This window comes from Carassius carassius, chromosome 14 (assembly GCF_963082965.1).
Source record: "Carassius carassius chromosome 14, fCarCar2.1, whole genome shotgun sequence".
NCBI classification, from domain to species: domain Eukaryota; kingdom Metazoa; phylum Chordata; class Actinopteri; order Cypriniformes; family Cyprinidae; genus Carassius; species Carassius carassius.
In genome coordinates, this window is record NC_081768.1 from 20854546 (window position 1) to 20876719 (window position 22174).

Below are 22174 nucleotides of genomic sequence, written 5' to 3' on the forward strand. Positions count from 1 at the left end.
ATGTTTATTTAGGCTGCTAACTCTCACTGTGCTTATAGCTAACTGCTAACACATTTAAATGCGTGTACCACGACTTGAGAAGACGTCATTTTCACTATGACTATCGTCACTTCTGAATTTACCAATCCAACACAACCTTTGTCTGTGAATGAGCAAATATGACAATTATACCTCTCATGATTTAACCATTATTGTTATTATTATGCCACTTTAATATACAGACAATAATTCCTCAATTATCTTTATTACATATATGATATGTATCATTATATATGATTTATATTATTTTATTAAATTGTACTATACAGACAGTAATTCCTCAAAAAGTCAGATATTATCATTGTTACTACTATTACTATATCTTATATTTATAATTATATATATATTATTATTATTATACAGCATATTATGAAAAGGCATAATATTTGCCTGGTACATTAATATAAGGCCAACTCACCATAATGTTCAACAACATTAATAATAATTATAATTGTTTTATAATTATTATTATTGTTGTTGTTTTTATCATTATTATTCTATAACGCAGTTTTCGAATAATAAAAAAATGATGCAATCAACAACAATCAAAATCATCATCATCACAATAATAATAAAAAAAAAACTTGCAATGCACAGTATTGGCAAAAACCACACGTAATTATATTACTATGTCTGATGAATGTAATGTAACGTTAGATTAATGTTAAAAACCTCACACGTGGTGCGGCTCGTTGGTTGACACACAGTTACGTAGTAATTCTGCGACAGGAAACGAATCAGTGAAGGACACGATATGGACGAAACTTCTGAAAAACACGTGAAAAGTGAATTCCTGATCTCTGATTTGTGTTTCGTAAGTACATTGTTTAAATACAAAGAACAAAATACGTATAGATCTAATGTAGCGCGAGCAGTTCCGTCGTCGTTGACTTGCAGTGTTCACGCAGTTCAGACGCAGTGTTTATAACACGAAGAGCTGACAGCTTAAGGATCACACAGTCCATATACAGTTGTGCAACCAGTGACCTTGATTTTAGCCAATACTACTTTATCCGTTTCCAAGGATTCAGGTCAGAGCTGCTGAAAACCCTGTTTGTGAAACATGTAAATAGTTCAGTGTAAATCGCATGTCGAATGAAATCTGTTTCTGGTGTAATGTGGATGGTTGACACACGGAATAATCAGCATTAACCAAGGTAACAATATCCTTATCTTTGAGCACGTTACGAAATGTTATCACATTTAGCCAAAGTTGCGAAACAAAAGAAAACAGACCAGAAAATTACGCAGTGAAAAGAAAGTGCCATGTTTCTGGACACTTACCATAGTAGTTTTTGACTAACGTTACTTATATGGATGGTACCTCTATATTATTTGGTTTGCCTTTCTAGTTAAGTGAACTGAATCTGTTAACATTTCCCCAAACCCAGGATTCGTAAAGTAATACATTTACAACGCTGCCCAGCTGTTTATGACTGTTAGGACTTTCATGTCAGCGATCGTTTGAGGCGTAATAATACCATAGACAGTAAAAGAAATGGACACAGCGACTCCATTGGGGGTCGAGCGTACTGCGCAGACTGAGCTTGATGACGTAGATGTCACGTGAGCAACCTGTCTGACAATTGTAAGTCTTCTAATTGCTCTGCCAAGAGAAATCTGAATCACCCACTGAATCTTGCAGACGTTGTTGAATAATTTTGTCCCGTTGCTTTTATGGACTCTCTATGGCCTTCTCCGTTGACTTCATGCCTCCACGTCCCCACGATAGCCTCATAGACAGTAAAAGATTGTCTGCGAGCTTCTCCTCCTGTCCATACGGTAATTTCTCTACTGTGCGACAGAGGGTCGCAGGTTATGACGCAATCGTTAGCCTATTTTTTACAAAAATCGCTTCTACGGGGCCACAACGTAAGATACAAGGTATGGGGTCTTTTATACATTTACGTGTTTCTTTAGAAATAATGAATGGATAAAAGGAGTCTTTAAACGCCTCGGATGTAAAGTTATTCACTGTCAAAGTGATGCCAAAGTGAATGGGAGTCAATGGAATGCTAACAGGAGGTGGGGGTCCGCTAGCCAATGGCGGCGCCCAGGGATGCTTCAATAAAATATGAAACCCTGCCCCCCTGAATAATACCAGTGCACATTTTTGTTTCCTCCCTTCCAGAGTGTGCTGAAGACATGAATACTCTGCAGTCCTGATAGCAGCCATCATGACGACAGAGGCTGTGTCCTCCTCAGGGACTCGGGCTCAGATTCCAGCTCCTGTCCAGAAAGACTACTACTACTGGTTACGCTCTTTCACAGCTGGAGGTGAAGTTTTAATCACAAAAAATTTATATAACGTTACTAAAATATTTATATAAGTCAAAGACATGTGCCGGTACTCAGTAATGCGATATATCACGGTAATGCACAATATTGTTAACGTGGGCACTTCTAAATACCTTGAATAATTATACATTATAAATTATACAGAATTTGGGATGCATTTTAATAATACTTTTCCCATCAACTAGTCAAAATGTACAACACCACTGTATGTACCCTGGAAACCCCATAAATAAAGCAGCTGCACTACTTTCTAAAACATATTTAAATAGCCCTTTAGATCCATTTTTGGGTGAACGTTTTTTTTTAATGGTCACATGAAATGCAGAGAAACACAAAATATGTAATGTTTTCTAAAAAAGTGTTTTATTATGATTGCTTTTATTTAAAAAAAAATATTTACTGATCAAATATGAATCTGTTTTTATTCTATTTTAAGGAGTTGCTGGATGCTGTGCCAAGTCCACCATAGCGCCTCTTGACAGAGTGAAAATTTTACTACAAGCTCAAAATCCTCATTACAAACACCTTGGTAAGTTAAATCCAAAATGTTTCCGATAAACAGATATTTCTGTGCATCTTGATTTGACAAAGAACTATGCACCAAACGGTTGAACACGATGCTATCTTTTGTGTTTTTTCAGGAGTGTTCGCCACAATTAAGGCAGTGCCAAAAAAAGAGGGTTTCCTTGGACTATACAAGGGAAATGGAGCCATGATGCTCAGGATTTTCCCATATGGAGCCATTCAGTTTATGGCTTTTGATAGCTACAGAAAGGTAAATTTTGTTTCATAGTCATTATGTACTAATGCCAGTCTTGGGGAATAACAAACGAAACAAAGTGACGTTCCTAACATAATTATATTTTTAGTAGCGTGACAGTTGTTCAGAATATCATAGCTCTCCCAGTAGTACTACTGCGGTTTTTGTCACATTTTATTCCACAAGCAGCCGTAAAAATAGGCAATAATCAAACACAATCTCATAAACTGTCCTCTCAAGTAAAGCACTAATCTGATTCATTTTAAAGATTTGGTTAATTCATGAGTGATCCATTTAAAAAATAAAAAAATTTTAGTAGTTGTATTCTATTCATGTACGTCTCGCTACAAATGAATTTGTTCTTAAAAAATGAGTAATGAGTAAAATCAGTTATTTTATCTGATGGTTATATATTTGAAATGACTAGTGTATATATGGTCACTTTAAACCACTTCAGCTTCCTCAGTTTACTACTTTTTGTCAGTACTTAACTTTTTTTTTTTTTTTCAGTACCTTGTAGCAATTTTAGTGTAGCTTCCCTAAGTTTAATTTTAACAATACAAAGTTTTGTACTAATGCCATTTTGTACTAAACTTTGTTTAGATGTTTTTATGCTGTTAAGTTGTTTCTGCTTTACTTTCAGTTCCTTAACAAACGACTTGGATTATCTGTGCATATTCATCGGCTCATGGCAGGATCTATGGCAGGTTTGTGATTGTTTTCCATGACTCTTTTCCATGATCTTTGTAACTTCATTATGGGCATTATGTCTTTATCTGGATTGTACTCTTTCTGTAGGGATGACTGCAGTTATTTTCACCTATCCACTCGATGTTATCCGAGCTCGCTTGGCGTTCCAAGTGACAGGACATCATCGCTACACTGGCATACGTAACGCCTTTCAGACTATTTACCTTAAGGTATGAAGACAGGAAAGAAGTTTAATTGAGAACCTTTCTGTGCTTCAGTTTTGCATGAGTGTTTTATCTTTAAAGGAAGGAGGTATCTCTGGATTCTATCATGGTCTGACCCCTACAATCATTGGCATGGCTCCATATGCAGGTTAATTTCTTGTTTATTTAATGTAACTTATACAATACAGTGTGCAAAACTGAAAACCAGTTTAGCTTACGTCCTCATGTCACTGTTTTCTCTCTGTTTCAGGCTTTTCTTTTTTTACATTCGGTACATTGAAGACTCTGGGACTCACTCACTTCCCAGAGCTCCTAGGCAAGCCGTCTCTTGACAACCCTGATGTTCTCGTGCTGAAGACTCACGTCAATCTGATGTGTGGTGGAGTTGCTGGGGCAATTGCTCAAACTATATCGTATGTGTCTCTTTTTTTTTTTTAAATCCCTTGTTTATTAGGTAGTGTTTGTAGTACAACCGTGATTTAGCTTTAAATTGAAGGAAATAATAAGAAGTATGCTACATATATCAGGGCTCCAAACTGCGACTAAAATGGTTGCATTTGCAACCAAAAATATTATATTGTGAGTGAAGTTTTTGCTGAGGTCGCCACTGGCGAATAGGCCTATGTATTTACATGTTATAACTTAGAAATGTGCATGTAATGCCTTTTTTCCTGATTGTTTTGCGATCACATCTTTTGTTATGTTAGCGTATTAAACTGATACGATGCGCATCAAAGTTTTAGTGGGAAAAAAATAGTTTCAAACAGTCCATATCTCTGCCCGCACACTTGCTAAACGCAGCTCAGAGAGAGAGAGAGAGATCGAAATGACAGATGTTAAAAGTGAAAGTGCAGAAAAGCAGCGTCTATTTCTATTCACAGCTTGAACAAACTACAACAGGTAAAGCTGTCAGCTGTGTGGATATTGGCAATATTGTTAACAATTCTCATTTATAATCATTAATAATATGGCTTCTTCTTAACAAGATCTTAGTCTATGCTGTGTTCTGTTAATGCGTGGACTTGCCGTCCAGTAATCGCAAAAAGCTTTGTGCTCTATTTTTTAATAAACAAAGTGTCAGCTTTAAAATGATTCCAAATTCATAACGGAATACAAATAAAGTTTTGGCACTCTTTAATGCGGCAGGCGCCATCGTTATAGCGCCTCAGTTCAAACAGCAAGTTACCCATTGAATCTTTCTCTTTACTACTATAGTACATAATGAACATGAATTAACATCAAAAGGTAGGCTATTTTATAAGAGAGCCTACAGGACAACTTACTGAAATGTTGCATCTAAAAGCTCATTCAGTGTTTCAAACGGCAGAAAACATGTAAAGCTTGTAAACTTTGTATAAACAACGTCATATAAATTTATCTCAGAATAGCCATTTGGTGTCAAAAAGCTCATCAATCAGCTAGAAAAATAACTATAAAGAGGAGCATTTTGCTATATTTATGCGCTATTGCATTTTAATATTTTTACTTAACCTGTTGTCTACATGATTCAACTCATCCTTTAAAATTGCATTTTACTAATTAAGAAAAACAGACTGAAAGTGTGAAAGACATACACTCTTAAAAATGAAGGTGATTTAAAAGGTTCTTCACAGAACCATGTTTGGTTCCACATAGAGCCAGTCAAAGGTTCTTTTAAAGAACCATCTATTTCTCAACGTTTTATAATCTGAAGAACCTTCTTTCGCCAAAAAATAACCTTTTGTGAAACGTAAAGGTTCTTCAGATGTTAAAGGTTCTTTATGAAACCATTTAGACAAAAGGTTCTTCTATGGCGTCATGAAGCTGCTTTATTTTTAAGATTGTATGACAACATTTACAGGATGCATTGAGGAGGAGCCCAAACTACACTCAGTGGCCTATTGATGCTTAAGGTCCATGATATTGGTACAGATTCTGTGTAATAAACAATGTGTGACTGTATATTTTAAGTTGGAAAAGACATTTAGTTCCCACTTTAAGTGAATCTTAGCTCCCAGGTCATCTACAAGATGGATTAAAATGCTGATAAAGTCAAGAAAAGATAAGACATAAACACATGACAGTATGTTTAAAATGTAAAAAAATAAAACGTTTATTCTATTTTTTTTGTTTTGAGCCCTGAAGATGCATTTGTGTTACTGTACGTACATACTACATTCTTTCTAATATTTCTGCACAGATACCCACTAGATGTTGCCCGGAGGAGGATGCAGTTAGGTGCGTCACTCCCTGATTTTGACAAATGTTGGTGAGTATTATATAATTTGGATTATTTTAAGTCTTCGTTTCCTCAATGATTTACACAGGTGGATTAAAATGTAAATTATAAAAAAAGATACTGCTTTGTTAATAGGCATGTACAAGTATTAAAATCTAACCGATAATTATTTTTATATTATCTCTCTTCTCTCTCTCTCTCTCTCTCTATATATATATATATATATATATATACTGTACACACACACACACACACAAACTACATGTCAAAAGTTTGGAATAATAATTTAAATTAAAAAAATACAGTAAAAACAATAATATTTAGATTTTTTTTTTAGATTTTAAAATAACCGTTTTGTATTTTTAAACAATTTATTGCTTTGAGGCAAAGCTGAATTTTCAGTAGTAGTTACATCAGAAATCTGCTGATTTGCTGCTCAGGAAACATTTAGAAACATTTTCATGTTGAAATCAGTTGTGCTGCTTAATGTGTTTGTGGGAACCATGATACACCACCAGATACATTTTTAACCTGCAAGGATTCATTAAATTGACAAGTAACAGTAAAATCAACAAAATATTTTTTAATAAACACTCTTTTTAACTTATTAAAGAATGCAGTAAAAAATCAGTTACTACAATATTAATTACAATATTATACAGCAAAAACATTTTTTTTTTAACATTGGTACTAATATATATACTGTATGTATAGCGGTTGGATCTCCTGCATGTTAAACTCAAAATTCCCATCAAGTTTTGTCTGTGATTAATATGTTTTCTAATTTCAAATCTCTTTTGAGCAGCAGCCTCAGAAAAACTCTCAAGCATGTGTACACCCAGTATGGTGTCAGGAAAGGACTGTATCGTGGCCTGTCCCTCAACTACGTCCGCTGTATACCGTCACAAGCTGTTGCCTTCACTACTTACGAGTTCATGAAGCAGATCCTTCACCTAAACTAGAACAATCAGTGACTAAGCCTTAAAGGAACGAGTTGAAACAACCCCCGGCGACATCAGAGCAGTCCTGTCTTCCATTCCAGAGACCAGTCATGTGAAATCCAGTTCTTACTAAACACCCTCACAAACAGCAAACCTGTGGCTTTGCACAGCCCAGCGACAATCACTATGGATACAGAGACAAAAGCAACTGACACTGGAAATCCCATGGAAACCTGCGTCTGAAACTTGTTTGTAAGAAGCTATCACATTTCAGATCAAACAATATATTTCACTCATTTAAGCAAAACACAAAATCACAGTCAATTTTACCTATGCTGACAGTTTCTGTAGGTATATCACGGTGCTTTTGACCTGATTTTTAAGTCAAATATGGAAGTTGATTTTTCTTTGCTAAATTTTATATGTAGCTTTATATTTCAGAAAATCGGAGTCACCTCAAGTGTACATAATGTCTATACAGTATTCATGTTCGCATGCTGATGTTCCTGTGACTCAAGTTTAATATTTGATTGATGCCTTACAGTGCAGGTTAATTCACAGAAAGCAATCAAATGAGAATTTGTGTGGTGATGTATATATCACATATGTATATGAATCTTAAATTATCGTTAACTGATTTGTAATGGGAACTACATAAGTCCCTTCAATAGAATAGAATAAAATAACAGAATACACTTTCACCAGGCCAGATTAAAATTTTTTTTTTTTTAAATATATATATTTGATCTATTGCCTTGTTTTGTTTTGCATTGAATGGAAATTTGCTCTCAAACGGTTGCCTCATTTTCCTTTCTGTTGTAATGACTTGCTTTTTTGTTGTTGCCATGTGGTGGCAGTGTTGCAGTGAATCGAATCCTCTTTAATACCTCTGTAATTGGACTTTACATGTACATGTTGATCGTTTAGCTGCATGCGTTTCCAAAAATGAAGGGGAACATTTATGTGCGTACATTCAATACAGATACTGATACAGTTTTGTTACTGAGTGAATACATGAGTGGTGAAGGTCATGATTTATTGATCACATTTCAAGTTTATTTGCACTAAATGCCATCAAGCTGAATAACTAGAATGGGAGGATTGTCTTAAACATATCTTTGCTGATTCTTGAGAACTGTGGAGAAAGTTCGTCTTGCTGCTTTGGATAAATTGCCTTTATTTATTTGTTATATTGGTTTAATAAATGGACATTGTCAGATTGAAATGGTTAATAGGCACTGAACAAATTAACAATGAGAATTTGTTTTTAATTTGTATGTATGCATAGATGATCATTAAAGAAATGTTAATGTTAAACCAATATCTTTGAGAATAAAAATAAAGGCTTTTTTTGTCTTGGTCTAGAGTTATCATATAATTAAAATATGATTGATGAATTGCCAGTAAGTATTTGCATGATGCCATTTTACACAATTTGTCATCCAGTGGGATCTCCCTAAAGTTCCCTGGTTTTTATTTGGAAATGCATTTACTATGAAACACCTCCCACATAGCAATTCATTTGCATTTATTTCCTCCTATGTTTGTTAGGTACTGTTGTTTGATAACGCCTTATTTGACTGGAAAATATGTTATAAACAAAACATTGGTCATAGTATATACTGTATGTCTTGCTTATCATGTTACCATGCAAGTCATAAAAAAGTAGAGCTCACTGGCCAGTGTGGATTTTTGGCCTTATATAGCCTACTCGTATACAAAGGTTATAGTGTCAGTATGGGTTATTATTATTTATGTAAAATATCTTTACATTTTTTATGCTGAATTCAGCTTTGGATAAGTAATAAATAACATTTTAAAATATACTGAAATAGAAAAGTATTTTGTTTTACTGTAATTATAATTTAATTGTAATAATACTGTAGTTTTGATCAAACAAATGCAGACTCAGTGAGAATAAAATATAAAAAAATGTAAACACACAAATTATATATATATATATAAACATATGTATGTATATATATAAAAGTGCTGTCAAGTGATTGCATCCAAAATAAAAGGTTTTGTTTACATAATACATGTGTATACTGTGCATATTTATTATGTATATATAAATACATAATAATAATCTTTTTTCTGTTTTGCAAAAAAAAAAAAAAATATATATATATATATAATTTTTTTTTTTTTTTGCAAATTGCAAATTTGGTTGTATTCATCAACAGATTGTGAGCTCGTACACCACAAGGCACATACCACAAGACCTTGCAAACTATCAAGACCAACTAATATTCAATAACAACCACTCACTCTAAGTAAAACACTTGACAAGGCTTGAATACAAACAAAATCTAAAATATCTGATAAGCAAGCCAGCCAGAGCATCTAAAAAACTGGTTCCTGTACTGTAAAGTGTAGAGTGACTTACTGTAATATACTGACATAAATCAAATTCATAAACTGCATAATGCCGTTCACACACTTCTTGAAACAAGAAACTAGTTTGAAGCCTACCGCAATGCTAATCAAGAGAACATCTATAAATTTCCGTGTAGTATGTGTTAAGTTTGTGGCTTGAGCGAGTCAGTTAGAGGGAGAGGGGGAGAGAGAAGAGGAAATGCAGTCTGCGTGTGACTTTTGAAAAGTCCATTCGAGTTCAGTTGCAGAGCTGATCTCCAGCTTGACAGAAAATGCCCAACTACACAGTGACTGTGGCCACAGGCACTCAGTGGTTTGCTGGAACAGACGACTACATTTATCTGACCCTGGTGGGATCTGAGGGATGCAGTGAGAGAACCCTCCTGGATAAACCCCTCTATAATGACTTCGAGAGAGGAGCGGTAAGATACTAACAGTATTTGCCCATGAACGCAACTGTATTAGACCTTTGAGCTCCTTTTGACAAGTGTGATTCATTGCAAATTATATTGTGAAACTAATAATTTAATTATATTGCATAAGTGAATTGCCTAATTCTTTGTGAATTCAAATTTTAAACTTTTTTTAATGCTTTGGCATTCTTTTTTTATGGCTGTTGATTAATTTGAGTCAAAACATGGGCTAATCAACTCATGAGTTATATGTCTTGACTATTGATGACACACTGCAGTATACTTTTACACTGTAAAAAAAGTTGTAAGAAAAAATATATTATTTTACAATAATTTTTAAAATACTTTAATTACTAAAATCAAACCACAGTCCTTGTTCAGTATCTTTGAAGTAGTCACACAGTGTATCTCTAAAGAAAGGAAGTCTTATCACTAAGTGTCAGACAAAAAAAAAAAAAGAGAAAGAGAAAAATCTATGGTCATTTACAGGAAGACAGTCGGCTATGTGTGTATTAACATGAGATGTAATTAAAGGTGGACTCATATGACATCAGTGTGGGAGAGGACCTGGGTGAAATCCAGCTGGTGAAAATTGAAAAGAAGAAATACTGGGTGCATGATGACTGGTACTGCAAATACATCACGGTGAAGACGCCCTATGGAGATTACATCGAGTTTCCCTGCTTTCGCTGGTTAGTTGATGACAAAGAGGTGATCCTCAGAGATGGAAGGGGTATGTTCTGATTGGCGAGTACGTCCTGTAATAAAGGCCTAAACTTTACCTTAAAATAATGTTTCACTGCTTGCTGTGTTTCAGCTCGATTGCCACAGCAGGAAAAGACAGGAGTGGCGAAACAGCACAGGCGCAAAGAACTAGAACAGAGACAGAAGACATACAGGTTTGATGCAACTTTCAGAAAGAGGTTAACTACTGTACATATGTTCTCTAGGAAAAGTGCCTTTCGTGTCATCATAACAAACAATTAACGTTATTTATTTCTTCCATTCTCACAGAGTTACACTTTGATGATTCATATGTACTGTTTACTTTTTACCCTGGTTTAGTTAATTATTTAGTGCTTCCAGGTTTCATATTGCCAGTGTCATTGTTTGGATAAATGCTCAGAACGAGACTGTACCATCCGGTTTTCCTGAATAATCTGTTCTGACAATAAGAGTAAATCGCTCTTATCACAACAATTAACGTTTTTTTTTTTACATCATTGTTTGACGGGTTGATTCTCCTTGAAGCTCTGAAACAAAATAAAGTGCGTCAAAGTTTCAGTTTCTGCAACGCTCATGAATATTTAATGAGGTAAGCGCTGTACAGTTTATGATTGGTTGTTGCTAAACCCGTCACAGGATTTTATAGACCGTGAACCCGATGTAAAAACGATACTACACACATTTTCAAAATGAAATATATGACACAGAGTTCACTCACAAATTAAACTTCTGTCGTCATTTACTCACCCTCATGTCATTCCAAACCTGTATGACTTTTGTTCTTCTGCAGAAAGGCAGAAACGTGAATATTTTACATAATTAATTAGTTAAGCCTATTTAGATATTTGGAAGAATGCCATGCGGGTGTATAAATGATGACGGGCGTTTTATTTGTGAATGAACTGTCCCTATAAACGGAGAGTTTAAAAAAATACAATTGCCCAGATTTGAGCTAATCTGAAAAGATGCTAAAAGATAGGCTAGTTAAACAAAAAATACAGTTTCTCTCATTTACTCAACCTCTTTGAGGTTCTCTCTGTATAAGTTTCTCTGCTGAACACAAATAAAGACATTTTGAAGAATATTGTTAACTAAACAGTTGAATATTTTTGTTTCATTCTGTGGAAGTCAATGGCTACCGTCAACTGTTTGGTTACACAAATTCTATCTTCTTCTGTGTTCAACAGAAGAAAGAAACTCATACAGGTTTGGAATGACATCAGGGTACACCAGAGTACACACTTTTTTGAGCGAATTATCCTTTAGGGAACACTAATTATAGGAACAGGAATCTACATTTGACTAATAACTGATGGGACGGAATCTGGGAAATTGGCCAATGATACCACCACTACCACATCTAACCATACTGCCCAGTAAATCCTGTTTTTAAATGTGGAACCTTTCATTTATTGCATAACAATGACCATATTTGATTAGGGAGTGATATGATTGACTGAATTTTAAAACATGATGATGTGCTTGATGTTAAAGATGGAAGGAGTGGCACCCTGGCTTCCCTATGAGCATAGATGCCAAAGCCCATAGTGAGCTTCCAAGAGACATTCAGTTTGATAGCGAGAAAGGAGTGGACTTTGTGCTCAACTACAGCAAAGCGTAAGTTTCTTTTTGTTTGATGACTATTGCATTTTTAATTTTTGAATGCCGTTTTACTTCTCGGTGCTGTCAGACAGCTGTTATTTCCATAAAGTCTGCTTGTATGTATGCACATTTGCATGTTTCTTTCAGAATCTGTTTGTCTTTTGCATGTATCATCGAGGTCTGAATACAAACATGCATTGTCTTTGTGGTATTGTACATTTGCACAGACATTAAAGAACTGTGATGCCTGTGCTAGTGTAAAAGTGTGACTGTTTCGAGAAATTGCAGATTCGGTAGATTGTGTTATTGATATAAATAGTTATATTTATAGAGAATAGAGAAGTGTCGTTCTCAGTGTCATGCATACATGTGTGTAGCACCCATATTTGCAGGCACAGTGAGTTAGATTATCACAACAACAAAACTTTTTAATGCATGAGGTCCAGGGGTTGAGTTTAATACAGTATGTGGGGATAGCCATTTCAAAGAAAATAGAAGCAATTATGAAATTATATATAAAGATGTACTTAAGTCCTACTTAAATGTGTACAAAAACACTTTTAAGTTCAAATAATTGCATTTGATATTTATTTTAATATTTTGTTTATTTTCTAATACAATGTGATTAACTGTCCAAAAACATTACTAACACGTTTCTGTTTCTGTTCTACAACCCGAATTCCGGAAAAGTTGGGACGTTTTTAAAATTTTAATAAAATGAAAACTAAAAGACTTTCAAATCACCTGAGCCAATATTTTATTCACAATAGAACATAGATAACATAGCAAATGTTTAAACTGAGAAAGTTTACAATTTTATGCACAAAATGAGCTCATTTAAATTTGATTTCTGCTACAGGTCTCAAAATAGTTGGGACGGGGCATGTTTACCATGGTGTAGCATCTCCTTTTCTTTTCAAAACAGTTTGAAGACGTCTGGGCATTGAGGCTATGAGTTGCTGGAGTTTTGCTGTTGGAATTTGGTCCCATTCTTGCCTTATATAGATTTCCAGCTGCTGAAGGGTTCGTGGTCGTCTTTGACGTATTTTTCGTTTAATGATGCGCCAAATGTTCTCTATAGGTGAAAGATCTGGACTGCAGGCAGGCCAGGTTAGCACCCGGACTCTTCTACGACGAAGCCATGCTGTTGTTATAGCTGCAGTATGTGGTTTTGCATTGTCCTGCTGAAATAAACAAGGCCTTCCTTGAAATAGACGTTGTTTGGAGGGAAGCATATGTTGCTCTAAAACCTTTATATACCTTTCAGCATTCACAGAGCCTTCCAAAACATGCAAGCTGCCCATACCGTATGCACTTATGCACCCCCATACCATCAAAGATGCTGGCTTTTGAACTGAACGCTGATAACATGCTGGAAGGTCTCCCTCCTCTTTAGCCCGGAGGACACGGTGTCCGTGATTTCCAACAAGAATGTCAAATTTGGACTCGTCTGACCATAAAACACTATTCCACTTTGAAATAGTCCATTTTAAATGAGCCTTGGCCCACAGGACACGACGGCGCTTCTGGACCATGTTCACATATGGCTTCCTTTTTGCATGATAGAGCTTTAGTTGGCATCTGCTGATGGCACGGCGGATTGTGTTTACCGACAGTGGTTTCTGAAAGTATTCCTGGGCCCATTTAGTAATGTCATTGACACAATCATGCCGATGAGTGATGCAGTGTTGTCTGAGAGCCCGAAGACCACGGGCATCCAATAAAGGTCTCCGGCCTTGTCCCTTACGCACAGAGATATCTCCAGTTTCTCTGAAACTTTTGATGATGTTATGCACTGTAGATGATGAGATTTGCAAAGCCTTTGCATTTGACGTTGAGGAACATTGTTTTTAAAGTTTTCCACAATTTTTTTACGCAGTCTTTCACAGATTGGAGAGCCTCTGCCCATCTTTACTTCTGAGAGACTCTGCTTCTCTAAGACAAAGCTTTTATAGCTAATCATGTTACAGACCTGATATCAATTAACTTAATTAATCACTAGATGTTCTCCCAGCTGAATCTTTTCAAAACTGCTTGCTTTTTTAGCCATTTGTTGCCCCGTGCCAACTTTTTTGAGACCTGTAGCAGGCATTAAATTTTAAATGAGCTAATTAAGTGGATAAAAGTGTAAAATTTCTCAGTTTAAACATTTGCTACGTTATCTATGTTCTATTGTGAATAAAATATTGGCTCATGTGATTTGAAATTCCTTTAGTTTTCATTTTATTAAAATTTAAAAAACGTCCCAACTTTTCCGGAATTCGGGTTGTACCTGCCTTGACCTCATTGACTGTGTTTTATTCCTCAGAATTGAAAATCTCTATGTAAACCAGTTCATGCACATGTTCCAGTCCTCATGGGGAGATTTTGCAGACTTTGAGCGTATATTCATGAGAATTAAGAATACAATATCAGGTTTGAACAGCCAGCATATATAACCTTTACAATATCTTTACCAACATTGAAGAATTGCACATTACACACTCATCTCACAAACACTCTGTTATAAAACATATATTACCTGCTTGGAGTAAGCAGCATTGCATTTTGTTTACTCATATGTCTGTAAAATGTACCCAGTGTATTTAGATTAATGTTAAGTGTTACACTGCACTCTTCATAATAATAGTAATAAAAAAACATACCATTTTGTTCTGAATAATTTACGTTTTTAAAATTTGTTGAAAGAATAAAGATGAATGTGTGTGGTAATGTTAAAATGATTGCTTGTGTCCTTTGCACAGAGTATGTGATGGAGCACTGGAAGGAAGACTTCATGTTTGGATACCAGTTCTTGAATGGCTGTAATCCCGTGGTCATCAGGAAATGCACAGAAATTCCTGACAAGTTTCCAGTCACACAAAAGATTATCGAGGACAGTCTGGAGAGGGGTCTTACACTGGAAGAAGAGCTCAAGGTATGCAACACACATGAAATGAGTATACTGGCATGTGCAGTATAATTCGCTTGCAGCACATTTTCTTGTGTGTCAATTCGGCACGCAACATAAGGCATGGTTTTAGTACAAATCTAACATCTTGTCTTTCAGGAAGGAAACCTCTTCATTGCTGACTATGAGCTTTTAGATGGTGTAACTCCCAATGCCACGGACCCATGCACCCTTCAGTACTTGGCTGCACCCATCTGTCTGCTTTATAAGAACAGTCAGAACAAAATCATGCCAATCGCCATCCAGGTATCTGAAATAAACACAAAAAAAGCACATGTGCTGAAAACATTGATATCAGATACAGCGCAAGAAAATAATTTCTGTTTCTCCATTTTTTTTCACACACTATCTTGTGAACTTAGAAAAAAATGTGTGAATAATAAAAAAACTTTAGTTTAGTAGATGCTTTGTCAAAAGCAATTTAAAACTGAGAATACAAGCAGTTTAACAAAGGTGACAAAGGTGATCTTTTTATATGAAAAAACTGAAGAGTGACAGTGAACACTATACTATACCTTACACTCTTGATTTGTTTAGTTGAAATTGCTTAGTTTCTTATCAGTAGGTATGTATTGTTCTGCTATGTTTTGTGCAAAAAATACTATACTGTGTGTTGATAATAGAAAATGCATTTGATAATATTCCATGAATTAATAATATATATATATATATATATACACACACACACACACACATTTTTGGGTCATTAAGATGTTTATGTTTTGAAAGAAGTCTCTTATGCTCACCAGGCTGCATTTATTTGCAAAAATAAAGTCAAAACAGCAATACTATGAAATATTATTATAATTTATAATGACTAATATTTTCTGCTTTAATAATGTTAAACTTATTTATTTATTTGGCAAGGCAAACATTTTTAACTGCCATGATCCTTCAGAAATCATTCCAAGATAATGGTTTGCTGCTCAAGAAACATATCTTATAATTATCAGTGTTGAAAAATGTTATGCTACTTATTATTTTTGTGGAAAACATGATATGTTTTTGTTTTGTTTGATAACTTTCAAGCATCTAGATGCATACAAAAGTGTCATTTAATTAGTCCATGTGACCATGCTATTTTACAAGCTTTCCGAAATGTGATTATTTTTGTACAAGGAACAAAGGAAGGAAGTTGTGCAAGGACATTTTATGTACTGTATGTATACATGAATGTAAGGGAGTCAATGGGATATGAGAAATAGGGAAGTCTCTTACAGTTTGAGAACAATGGCATATATGCCTTTGTATAAAAACAGGCTGAATGAGTTTTGAAAATGATCTCCATATTATTAACATAGCTGAGTCAGAAACCAGGAGAGGATAATCCCATCTTCATCCCGACTGATGATGAGTACGACTGGTTGCTGGCCAAGATCTGGGTCAGATCTTCAGACTTCCATGTACACCAGACAGTCACACATCTTCTCAGGACACATCTGATATCTGAAGTCTTTGGCATAGCATTGTTCAGACAGCTGCCTGCCGTTCATCCTGTTTTCAAGGTAATTTCTTGGTTTTCTGTATAGAATTAGTTCTATGATATTTGTGTAGAGTAAATAATGTCCATGTCTTAAGTACGGTTGATTACACATTCCAAGAGGCATCCTCTGCTCTTTCAGTTGCTGTTACCTCACATCCGTTTCACCATTGCCATTAACACCAAAGCTCGTGAGCAGCTCATCTGTGAATGTGGACTCTTTGACAAGGTCGGTTTTCCTCTTCCTCTAATAGCTTACTTCCTCCAAAGCCACCTATTGTAATCATTGGTGTTCTTCTTCTTCCTCTTTTTTATTTTCTACTCAAGAAGTCAAAAATGCAGACCATAGAGCCATTTAGTAAAAAGTTGTGAAATCTGAACCATAGAGTGAGGACATTCTGAACGTTAACTGCTGAACCTTTGGAGTCTCTAACTCAGTCCCTCTGACACCAGCTGTCCGAATTTCGAATTTTGAAACAAAATTAATTTTTCCTATGACGTCATTTTCCATCATGAACTTTTTTGGGGAATTTTTTGGCCCAAAAGACTGGTTTCTTATGTTTTGGAGCGGCATCCAGAGTTGAAAGATGCCCTGTTTTACCACATTGGTCAAAACACTGATAGATTTAGTTTTAATTAGTTTTAGTTGGACCATGTAAAGAACATTGATACCAATTATATTGAACTTCATGTCTGACATTTTGTTTTGTTTATCTTCAGACTATGCTGGCAAAAAGTTATGAATTTTGTGTTGATAACAAAACTGCTTTCGTTTACTGCATCAACGAATTTGCTGGCATGGTGCCAAACTGCTTCTGAGGCTGCTAACCTTTTTTGCATTCTTGCAACACCTTACTTTACTAGTTACTTGAAAAAAGCATTCTGATTACATAACTCACATTGCTTGTTACCTTCAACACAGTGCATAACAAAGGCATATGTTTGGTTTAACCTTTGGTCACTATGAATATTTTAAATTATGTAAGCACTCTCACTTCCCAAAGCAAAACCGCAAGTGTTTACATTTTTTAATTAAAAAAAACAAACAAACAAACAAAAAAACTACACTGCCAGTGATAAACCTTAGTGAATTTTTTTCAGTGTTGACACTGAGTGTACATTATCATTAACGACATCAATGTATTGTGAAGACAACAATACTGATTTGGGCTACTTAAGAGGAATATTGCATGTATACATTATAATATAGCAAGACAAAGTTAACAAACCTGAATTATTCAGTCATAACTTGTATGCACGTACTGGTGTACTGATTTAATATGCAAAAGAAGGTCACTGAAAAATCCCCACCACTAATTCACAGTCCGGATGTGGGCAAACACATAGTGATACAAACTTAAATTAAAACTAACTGTTCAGTTACCGTAACATTTTATCAAAGTCTTACAACTTATACAGCATTGAGGGGTGTTTGTATCTCAGTGTTGTATCTCTCACAGGCTAATGGGACAGGTGGAGGTGGCCATGTAGAACTGGTCCAGAAGTCCATGAAGACCTTCACATACAGGTCCTTGTGTTTCCCAGAGGCCATAAAAGCACGAGGCATGGACAGCCAGGAGGATCTGCCCTACTACTTCTACAGAGATGATGGCTGCAGCGTCTGGGAGGCAGTGACAAGGTATGTGACAAAATAAAGCATGGATATTTAATTTAATAATATGATATTAATTTGATCTCTTCCTAGTTTTGTGACAGATGTAGTGGACATCTACTATGACAAAGATGAGACCGTCCAGCAAGACGAAGAGATCCAGGCTTTTGTGAAAGATGTTTGCAGCTTTGGAATGCAGGATTGTGACTATTGTGGTAAATACACACCTAAAACAAACCCCAGAATTGCATAAGAATTACTTATTATTATGGGAAAAATCTACTAATGTGTGCAGACACTTAATTGCATTTCAATTTCAATTAAATGAAAATGTATTACAGTTTTAATTTATATATTAAATCCAATTAGCTGATCTTTAGAGAGCTTTTTGACCCACTTCAGAATTACTTCTGTTGTTTTTGAAATACGGTTAAAGTGTACTGTCAAATGTACAGACAAGCTTTTATGTTAAACTAAAGTATAGTTTAATGTAATTTCTATTGAAACTTGTATGTCATGTATTTAAATATATTTGTAATTACACATTTGTGTTTTGTAATGATGGAGTGGCATGATGGACATGTATTACAATTTAAATATATAAACTGACTGTAATATTGCATAACACTAGAGTAAAAATTATAATCAAGTAGGCTACAATTTAAAACGTAGCCAATTAAAAATTTTAATTTGACATTATTACAAAGTAATTTTTTTGAAAGTTTATTAAGTGTTTAAAGAAACAGTCATACTGTTTCTTTTATTTCAATGATGTGTTTCTGTAAGTACGGTATTCTAAAAATATAATTTTTAGATTCGAAGTACATTAAAATTGTACATTCAATACAAACAATTTCACATTTTCACGAGGGTATGGTTGTTTTATATATATGTAATATATATATTTATAATAAAAAGAAGTTTGGGATTAAACCATTTGCAGTAAATATATTTCCAGTTCCTTTCCTCGATTTATTCTTCAGCAGGTGGACTAAACCTCAAATCTTAGTTAGAAAATCCTCAACCAATAATTCACTGTAGTGCTACTAGCCTTTAATTTCAGGTCTAAGTGTGTTCTCATGAATGTAAATGTGTCTGACCTCTGAATGAACCCCATGGTGATGACACATTATCATTATCTGCAGAGTTTCCCAAGAGTTTACAAACCAAGGAGCAGCTGGTTGAGTATCTGACTATCGTCATCTTCAGTGCTTCTGCACAACATGCTGCAGTAAACTTTGGACAGGTAACACACTGTAATATTCCTGGAATATTTTGTTGTAAAGTAAAATGAACAGTAAAAGTCCTAGGCTAATATCAGTGTTCTGACCCTTTACCCCAGTTTGACTGGTGTTCATGGATCCCGAATTCCCCCCCGACCATGCGGAAGCCTCCTCCTACGAAGAAGGGTGAGGTGGATTTGAAGTACGTAGTGGAGAGTCTGCCTGATCGAGGACGCTCCTGCTGGCATCTGGGAGCCGTGTGGGCCCTCAGTCAGTTTCAAGAAAATGAGGTCATATCTATATGCATACATAAAACCTCAGGTGTGCTGTGTGAGCAATGACATATACTGAAAAGTATGATTTTTGCAGTTGTTCCTAGGTATGTATCCAGATGAACACTTCATTGAGAAACCTGTGAAGGAGGCCATGGTGAAATTCCGCAAGAATCTCGCAGAAGTGGTTAAAGTCATCAAGAGCCGAAATGAGGGAAAAAAGCTGCCTTACTACTATTTTTCTCCAGACAGAATCCCGAACAGTGTGGCTGTCTGATTCTCCAGTCACATGGGACTAGAAGTGCTATGCTAGTAGTAGGAAGTGTTTTATCAGAGTTGTTTTATTGTTAAAAATTGGCAAAAGAAACGATTTGAAACATACAAAGTTTATCGCACTCTTACAAAAAAAGTTTCTTTATTGGCATCTGGGGTTCCATGAAGAACCTTTAACATCTACACAATTCCATCGCTTGTTAGGGAACCCAAAATGGTTCTTCACTGTCAAACCACCCCTGTGGAATTTTTATTTTTAAAAGTGCATGTGTAATGTAGAGGTGTTTCAAAATTCTGTATAATTTACTTTTTTGTAGTAGTAGTAATAATAATATTACAATATGCAATAACAAAGTTGTAGCCAGAAATTATTTCATGCTTTTTTATTATCCTAATGTCAACATTTTACTTTACCCACATGTCAAACAAATGTTATTTTTATATTTATTTTATTTTTCAGCAACATTATCTTCATTCTTGATCACGAGGGAATCTTCTTTGCTTGTTTTGAAAATGGCAGATTAACAGATTAAAACAGATTGTTATAATTAAAATTTTCTATTGATTGATTCTTTACTTTTATAGTCTATTAATTAATGCTAAATCATTTTGGATAAATCATGAGCAGTTAACTGAGAAACACACAAGCTTTGCAGTGACTGGAAAACTTGTCTATTATTTGTGAATAAATGGGCAGCTGTTTGCAACACTATTGCAACACATTTGTCATCATGTGGCCTCTGGGATTAGAAGACCATCAGGTCACTAGGATTCATGGTGGTTTCATTGATTTTTTTATTTTTTATTAAAATGAGTTATTTCAGTTTGGTTTCTCCAAATTTGACCTTTTACCTCTAAATCTACACAGTTTTAGCATTTATTATAAACAGGAGGCTATTTTTAGTTATTAAAAGAAAGCACCTTAAACTAGGCTGAGATATTGGATGGACCTTCACTTCTAGAAAATGTATAACATAACTAGTCAACCAACTAACAATCATCTACAGCAATTTCCAGCACGGTTTGTGTGGAAAATAAATATTTATTAATTCAGATTTAGCTTTTCTCGTGAAAAAATACTTCCAAACTAGATTATTAATTCTTTTTTTGTCAAGAGTTTGCCTTCATTCGTTTTTTATGCATGTTTTTCCTCCTTATAATAAACACTATTAGTCGCTGTCAGGAAGCGCTGCTTTGAGATCAGTTTAAACGCGCGCCGTTTAGGAGCAGCGTCACTGACTCGCGCGAGAAGCTGTTCTCAGATCAGAGGGACTCCGTGGTCAGGTGACTGGAATCAGCTGATCCTCTGCAGACGGGACATGGCCGAGGATGGGACGAGTGGCAGCGACAAGCTGCTTTTGACTTGTCTCACTGCTGGAGTCGTGAGATTTTGAGGTGAAGGGAAACACTACAGAGGATATTTGATCACAGTAACGTTACATATATAAGGTAAATCTATAACGTAATTCAAATGACATGATCCGAGATTCAGGCTGTAAGTTGCTAGCACAGCAGCTAACGTTAGCCTTGCATGACAGCAGGCTGAACTTACAAATGCAAATGCAAAAAAAAAATAAAAAAATAAAATAAAAAATCTTAAAATACCAGTTAATAACGGATCAAACGTGTATTCAGGTTTACGTACTTATGTTTTAAAATCGTTCAGGATTTGAAGAAGGACGAGGTTATCGCCTGATGTTTCCTTGTGGCACATAACATTAGTTCTTCTAACGTTTTAACTTTGAAAAGTTTCCTCAGCAAATTGATAAGTCGTGGTTTTGTTTAAACTTTATATCATGTAACGTTATAGCAGTAGCAGCTGTCAGATAAAATTACATAAATGTCTGGCTTTAAATGAAATAGCATTCATTTTTGATCAGCCTTGTGAAAAAAAGAGGTACACGTTAGCTTACTTTTAAGAAATATTATACTTTAAATACAAATTTTAATCAGATATTTAACTGTATGTTATTTACAACTAAATTGAAATGTCTTCCATTTTTAATTTATACTAAAATTCAATTGATTAGAGTGTGCTTTTTGAATCACTTAAGTGTGGCTTAATTGCTTTAAT

At 35.1% G+C, this 22174-nt stretch overlaps 2 protein-coding genes across 3 annotated transcripts; both read left to right on the forward strand.

Moving 5' to 3' along the window:
* Positions 1-726: 726 nt before the first annotated feature.
* Positions 727-8529, forward strand: LOC132157312 (solute carrier family 25 member 16-like). 2 transcript variants are annotated; one of them, XM_059566601.1, is made up of 10 exons: positions 727-853; positions 2171-2316; positions 2774-2866; positions 2979-3112; positions 3741-3804; positions 3896-4017; positions 4093-4159; positions 4262-4424; positions 6191-6259; positions 7035-8529. In XM_059566601.1, the coding sequence occupies exons 2-10, from the start codon at positions 2217-2219 to the stop codon at positions 7189-7191; spliced, it is 969 nt and encodes a 322-aa protein (XP_059422584.1). In that variant the 5' UTR covers positions 727-853; positions 2171-2216; the 3' UTR covers positions 7192-8529. The 2 variants fall into 2 exon arrangements, with proteins under 2 accessions (XP_059422584.1, XP_059422583.1); XM_059566600.1 differs by lacking the exon at positions 727-853 and adding an exon at positions 1049-1196.
* A 1201-nt stretch (positions 8530-9730) lies between these two features.
* LOC132157314 (polyunsaturated fatty acid 5-lipoxygenase-like) lies at positions 9731-20561 on the forward strand. The gene is made up of 14 exons (XM_059566602.1): positions 9731-9971; positions 10497-10695; positions 10780-10861; positions 12183-12305; positions 14599-14705; positions 15035-15207; positions 15340-15486; positions 16542-16745; positions 16863-16949; positions 18181-18359; positions 18426-18547; positions 19478-19578; positions 19675-19845; positions 19925-20561. The coding sequence occupies exons 1-14, from the start codon at positions 9822-9824 to the stop codon at positions 20102-20104; spliced, it is 2025 nt and encodes a 674-aa protein (XP_059422585.1). The 5' UTR covers positions 9731-9821; the 3' UTR covers positions 20105-20561.
* Positions 20562-22174: the final 1613 nt, after the last annotated feature.

What these genes read in the sequence shown, in the direction of transcription:
- LOC132157312 (XM_059566601.1), top strand. Translation starts at nt 2,217, where the DNA reads ATGACGACAGAGGCTGTGTCCTCCTCAGGGACTCGGGCTCAGATTCCA. An exon ending in CTTTTGATAGCTACAGAAAG is followed by an intron (nt 3,113 to 3,740) that starts GTAAATTTTGTT and finishes CTTTACTTTCAG; the next exon opens with TTCCTTAACAAACGACTTGG. An exon ending in GCAATTGCTCAAACTATATC is followed by an intron (nt 4,425 to 6,190) that starts GTATGTGTCTCT and finishes ATTTCTGCACAG; the next exon opens with ATACCCACTAGATGTTGCCC.
- LOC132157314 (XM_059566602.1), top strand. Translation starts at nt 9,822, where the DNA reads ATGCCCAACTACACAGTGACTGTGGCCACAGGCACTCAGTGGTTTGCT. An exon ending in GTGCTCAACTACAGCAAAGC is followed by an intron (nt 12,306 to 14,598) that starts GTAAGTTTCTTT and finishes TTTATTCCTCAG; the next exon opens with AATTGAAAATCTCTATGTAA. An exon ending in CACTGGAAGAAGAGCTCAAG is followed by an intron (nt 15,208 to 15,339) that starts GTATGCAACACA and finishes CTTGTCTTTCAG; the next exon opens with GAAGGAAACCTCTTCATTGC.